Source organism: Grammomys surdaster, unplaced genomic scaffold (genome assembly GCF_004785775.1).
Source record: "Grammomys surdaster isolate TR1022 unplaced genomic scaffold, NIH_TR_1.0 169, whole genome shotgun sequence".
NCBI classification, from domain to species: domain Eukaryota; kingdom Metazoa; phylum Chordata; class Mammalia; order Rodentia; family Muridae; genus Grammomys; species Grammomys surdaster.
In genome coordinates, this window is record NW_021604617.1 from 7,558,741 (window position 1) to 7,565,232 (window position 6,492).

Genomic DNA, 6,492 nt, shown 5'->3' on the forward strand with positions numbered 1-6,492 from the left:
TCTGTGTAGCCCTGGCTGTCCTGGAACTCACTCTGTAGACCAGGCTGGCCTCGAACTCAGAAATCCGCCTGCCTCTGCCTCCCAAGTGCTGGGATTAAAGGCGTGCGCCACCACTGCCCAGCTCTTACTTTCTCATTGATGTGACAAGATACCCAACAACAGCAACGTAAGGGTATAGTTAACCCAACTTAAGTTTCTCTCCGTCTAGCTTACAAATGAATGAGACTCAGACTGTGGTTATTTTATTTGGCTTTGACAATTACTGGGGGTGATCGCTAATCTACTTTTCTAACTGCAGGCCTGGCTACCTCCCCAGTGGTGTACCACAAACACTTGCTGTTTCTCCCGACAGTGTGCTCATGGTCCATCTCCACTCGTGGCAGCTTCCTCTCTCTCCCTTCTGTCCATCTTGCTTCCTCTGCAACCCCCAACCAGGTAAATCAAAACATGCCTACCTTTTATCCCTCTAGTAATTGCCTGTAGCCATTTTTAGGGAGGAATAAGGACAGCGACCCAACCACAAAACCTTCACCCCAAAATGTGTCCTGCCTACAAGTTGTGCAGGAACAAAGACAGAGCAGAGACTGCAGGAATGGCCAACCACTGACTGCTCCAAATTGAGACCCATCCATGAGTAAGAACCAATCCCTGACACTATTAATGATTCTCTGTTATGCTTATAGACAGGAACCTAGCAAAACCACCGTCTAAAGGCTCCACCCAACAGCTAATGGAAACAGGCAGAGACCCACAACCAAACATTAGATGGAACTTGGGGAGTCTTGTGGAAGAGCTGAAGGAAGAATTGAGGGACACAAAGAAGACAGGGACTCCAGGGTATGACTAACAGAATTGACAAATGTGGACCCTTGGGGGCTTCCAGAGACTGCACCACCAACCAATGAGTGAGCACAGCCTGGACTTAGGGCCCTGCACATATGTAGCAAATACTCAACTTAGTCTTCACGTGGGTCCCCCAACAACTGGAGCAGGGGCTATCCCGGAATCTGTTGCTGCCTACAGGAACCTAGTATAACTGTCTTCTGAGAGGCTCCATTCAGCAGCCAATGGGAATAGTTTTAGATTAAGAAATAAGGTTTGCACAACAAGGTTTGGTAAACATGAGAATTCACTTGGAGATAACTAGATCCTTGGGTACTGAATTCAGCATAACAATACATAGCTGTAGACCAAACCTCGACAATTCCCATTCTTGTCTCAATAAAAGACTCTTTCTCTTATAATAATAAACAACATACAGTAGGAACAATTATGAAACAATTATGAAAATTATTAGGCAAGAGTTATATTCAAAAAGTCCACTCTGTTTATATTTGGCAACCCAGGAGAAAGTATTCTGTTATCTATACTATCCTGGTGAGTTCAAAGTTCCGTATCGAAATCAATTTCTATTCTAACTTGCATTATCAAACTAAAAACACCATCTTAGACCTTGAACATCTTAAATCCTAGACAACTTAAGCTTACGGTAAGACTATGACTATCTAGTCTTCAACACCATCAGAGACTTCAGGATACTGAAATACTTGAGTATTCTGGAAGTACAGTCAAGCACTTCCAAAATTATAGAAATGACAGACGGCGGCTCCCCAGTATCTAAAACATTGGAACATCATAAGGTAGGAAGTGTTCAGTGTGTCCAGGGCTGGTTGGTTGTGTGCACAAGGAGCAGGTGAAGTAACCCTGTGGCCACAGTTGTGCACTCTCCCATAGAGTTTACACAGACTGCAGAATGCATGCCTTCCTCTGCTTACTGGGAAGGATGCTGCCAGGTCTGCCCGCAGCATCCTTAGACTTCCTGCTCCATGCTGGGAGTTGTGAGGCGTCACCTCAGCTGGCCCTTCAGCTGCAGAATGTCACTTTGCCAATGCCCAACTCCCCCCTAGACACCCTGCCTTGCCACTGACTGATTGACACTGGTATCTAAAGACTTGGCATCCCTTTGCCAACTTGACCAAAGGCTTTCCCGCCTCTCAGGCTTCCTCACAAGATGACCTGCACTTCCTCGGTGCCTGCACCACTGCCCACTCCTCTGTCCCTTTCTTCCCCAGAGCCTTTCACAGGTCCTGTGCCAATCTGCATCTGCCCTTGCTCCGGCCATCCTACCTGAAACACTGCATTGTCACTTAAATCTGTTTATTCTGAGACAGGTCCTCATGTAGCTGAGTGAACTTGCTTGACTTGAGTGAACTTGACAGGTCCTGAGTGAACTTGCTGTGTAGCCAAGGATAAACTTGATCTCTCTATTCTCCTGCCTCTGCCCCCCAAGTTCTAGGGTGATAGTCGGGCACCATCATGCCTGGTTTTCTCCTTACTTATCTGATAACTGTGAACAGCCTGTAGCTATTGATATTTCACAGCTCATGTAATGACAGATGGATTTATTCACTTTAAGTTTTTCCCTATGTGGAATCCAGCACACATCTTTTGGGAATTGGGTGTCCACTTCCAGCCTGAGTTTGGGGCTCAAACTCAGGTTCTCAGTCTTGGTGACAAGTGTCCTTACCAGCTGAAGCATCTTGCTGTCCTGTGACAGCTGTTTTAAAACTGTGTTTGATGAATACATTGAGTTCTTAGCGGTCAGTGTGGTATGTTGGGAAGCCAAGGGTGTGGGGGTAACATGGGCCTGGGGCTCCCCTTTCCCTTCCCTCATTCTGAAGTCTTCCTTCATGCCCAGCTTTCCCATCCCCCACCCTGACCAGGCTCCTGCAGCCCCCTTGCTCTTCCATTCCTGAGAATAAATCCTGACCATCTCCTTTCCTCTCATGGCCTCTGCTCCACATGGGACAGGTGGGCTGGTCAGAAGGGTCTGGCCCAAGGGCAAGATGGGCTTGGAGATCCAGCCAGGACTCCAAAGGGCTCTAATTCTGTCATCTACCTTCAGTGGGTATGTCTTGGGTGGAGAACAGAAAGTTTAAGCTAAAGAGGAAGTTGGAGAATGAGTAGCAGAATGGGGGAAGGGAGGAGAAATGAGCATTCTCTTACTTCACTTTCTTCTTGGGCTTCCTCAGACCTCCTCAGCCCTGGCCTTATGAGGCAGGGGATCACAGAGTCTCTGAGAGCCTTTATCTAGTTCAGTGCAGGGGCCTAGATTCAAAACCTGTAGCTGGAGGATCCACAGGACCACACAGGCCTTGTCCAGCTTCCCTCTTGTCCACAGAGGTCTCTGGCCTCCTCAGTAGTTCATGCAGGACTGGCTGTGGTGACTCCTGAATCCTCCCCAGGACAGCTCTCCTCTCTTCAGAGCATCCCTCCCCATCCCAGCTCAGGAGGAGGACTGACTGATGGCTGGCAAGGCTGCATACCTGTTCTCCGCAATCCTGCTGCTGCTCCTGGCCTCAGGTGAGGACAGGGAACAAGGACAGAGGGAAGGAACCAGGTTGAAGAGGGGGCAGGGGGCAGGAGGTATGCACAGTGGAGCTCTGTGCTTGGGCAGGCAGAATACATGGGGCACTGTGGCCAGCTGCTGGCTGTAAGCATAGACACAAAGAGGGTCATTCCCTGAGAAGGGAACCCACTTCCTCCCGCTGCTGCAGAGGATGGGGCTCTCTGACATGATGCGTGTATTCCCAGGCTCCTGGGCACAGGACCCACAGGTACTTCGAGCACTGGAGGGCCAGACTGTTTCTGTGAAATGCCGGTATAATCTCAGCTACAGCTTCAATGAGAAGATCTGGTGTAAGCAAATATCAGAAGATACTTGTCAACCCTTAGTGCCGAGCGTCAGCACAGGTGCCGAGAAGCTAAGATTCTCCATCCAGGACTCTTGGTTGAAATTCTTCACTGTCGTCATGACTGAGCTCAAGATGAGCGACTCAGGCGTCTATTACTGTGGGATCGCTGAAAATCGCAGAAAGATCGCTTTTCTTGGAAGTATCCATCTGGTGGTGTCAAAAGGTGAGCGTCCCCCTTCTATGTGGCTTTCAAGCCTTGCTGAGCCACAAGGCTGTAGATTGGAGAGGACTCAAGAAACTGCTTCTTCCTCTAGTAGAGGGGTCCTCACCCTGTGGGTTGTGAGTCCCATAGGGGGGTCACACATCATGTATCCTCTGTGTCCAATATTTACATTATGATTCATAGTAGCAAAATTACAATTATGAAGTAGCAATGAAATATCTTTATGGTTGGAGTTTACATAACATGGGGGACTATATTAAAGGCCCACAGCTTTAGGAAGCTTGAGATCCCCTGTTCTAGTACCTGAAAACTGAGGCACAAAAAAAAGACCCCTTCCCCAAGGCCATCAGCTTGTTAGGTTTGGGGCCAACCCCAGGACCCAAGTTTGCTGGCCTCTGGGAAGAAACTGGTAAGAACCAGTTAATCTGAACACTTTTTCTGCTGTTGCTATTGTTCCATTCGTTTTTTAAATATTTATTTAATTACACTTGTGTGCGCGCGCGCATGCCCATGCTGTGGTGGACACGCAGATGGTCTCTCGGGACTCATGTGTGTGTGCATGTTCATGCTGTGGCGGCCATTTTTTGTGTGTGCGTGTGCGTGTGCGCGCACATGCTGTGGCGGACATGCTGTGGCGGACATGCAAATGTTCTCTCGAGACTCGTGTGCGCATGCTCATGCTGTGATAGGCATTGTGTGTGCGTGCGCATGCTCATGCTGTGGTAGACATGCAAATGTTCTCTCGGGACTCGGTTCTCTCCTTCTACCATGTGGGCTGAATTTAGGTCATTGGGCCTGGCAGCGAAAGCCTTCATCTGCTGAGCTATCCTAACTATTCCACTAATTTGGAAGAATCTTTAAGGTCGCTCAAACATCCACAGCCTTCGATTCCTGTCTCTTGCCTGTAATCCCATCAGAACCCTCTTCAGTGCCAGTGGGCTCTGGCACACGGAGACCTCAGGGCAGATGGAGGGCGTCACTAAGCAACGTGTCAGAGAGGAGTCAGAGAGACAGTGAGGAAGACTCAAGGGGGAGAGGTGAGAGTCCTGACTTTCTCCCAGAATCTTCCTATGAGGTACATTTCAGGACATTAGTAAGTGGACACTCCTCTACATGGATTCCCCTTGGGAAGCACAGTTCAGTAAAAAGTGAACAGTAGACTTGGAAGACACTTGGGTTCCGTTTCCCAAATCTCTACTTAGAAGTTACATTCTTAGGAAGTATCTTGCAATCTACCCTCCTCCCAAGATGCCAGTGGTGGCCCTTGGCACCATCGATGTGCATCTCAGGCCTTGCTGTGGGCATGAGCCACATGAAGATCTTGTTTCAAATGCAGACCCTGCCTCAGTAGACCTGAAGCAGCACTTGCTTATGAGGAACAAGTCTCTGGAGTTATTTCCATAGGGATCATGTGCTTACAAGTCCCCACTAAGGATTTCTGAATTGGCTCTGCATCCCCAGCAAGCAACAGAGGATGTGTCAGGGACAGCCTCCCTAGGAGAGGCCTCCCTTCCTAGAACCAGGACAGTCTGTGCCAAGCCAAGACAGGGCTCAGTCACAATATCCAGTAAAGGACAACTTGAGAGTGACATGACTTACAGAGTCAGCGGGAACGGTGTCAGGGAGAGGATGGGTCAGGTGGAGCCTGAGCTGCAGCAGACGAGAGAATTCCCTCAACTACAACGGCCCGAGAAGTCCTTCCTCATGCCTCTTCCCACCCTTTCTCCTTTTCACCCTCCGTTCCTGTTGTACTGACAATGACTTAGGATGACTTTACACTGTTTCTTTGGATTTTAGCAAAAGAAAATCTTGCTTCTTGGATGGCTTTGTTCATTTCCCTCAACTGCTCCATTTCTCTTCTCCTACTCAACTGCCCATCATCCATCTGTCCATCAATTCATACATACATACATACATACATACATACATACATACATACATCTGTCCCTCCATCTATGCATCCACCCACCCACCCATCCATTAATTATCCACCCATCATCTATCTACCTTCTGTGTCTTCTCGCAGGTTCTCAATACCCACCCAATGACACAACTACGACCCGATCTGTACCCAAGTCCCCTGCTGTTGTCTCCTCTCCTGATCCTGGAGTCACCGACATAAATGGGACAGTTCCTGGCAGGTATGTTTCCTTGGCTCCTGGTTTGGACACCCTTCATCTCTTCGTCCTTTTGTTGAGAGGATGTGGGGATGAGGGTGTGGGGATGAGGGTGTGGGGTGGATGGAGCAGGATCAGACATGAGTCACCTCTCAGTGTGTGTGGAGATCTGCAGAGAGGGAGGAGGTGACAGGCTGCATAGGTGACTTCTGTTCTCCCCAGCTCACCTTCCCTGTTTTCTTGCATGTCAGAGTACTAAGGATGGAAATGGCATTTTTGATGAAGGCTATTAGTCCTGCCAACCCGGAAGTAGGGTGAATTCTCATGATTCTCGTGTCAGGTAGACTAGCTGTGTCTGTAACACTGGGTGAGCCAGGGACCCCTGTGACCCACCAGTTCCCAGGGAGACTGTTGAGATGCTAGAGGACCAGAGCTAGAGGAGGCTGTCCCCTGCCTC

The 6,492-nt window shown here is 48.9% G+C and overlaps 1 protein-coding gene across 1 annotated transcript in view; it reads left to right on the forward strand.

Moving 5' to 3' along the window:
- The first annotated feature begins 2,986 nt into the window (after positions 1 to 2,986).
- The window catches only part of LOC114620575 (CMRF35-like molecule 5), a 22,186-nt gene continuing 18,680 nt past the window's right edge, over positions 2,987 to 6,492 (forward strand). The window contains exons 1-3 of the mRNA XM_028766692.1: positions 2,987 to 3,363; positions 3,595 to 3,918; positions 5,945 to 6,059. Coding sequence (XP_028622525.1) covers positions 3,306 to 3,363; positions 3,595 to 3,918; positions 5,945 to 6,059 — 497 coding nt within the window. The 5' untranslated portion in view covers positions 2,987 to 3,305. The remainder of the gene's footprint in view (positions 3,364 to 3,594; positions 3,919 to 5,944; positions 6,060 to 6,492) is intronic.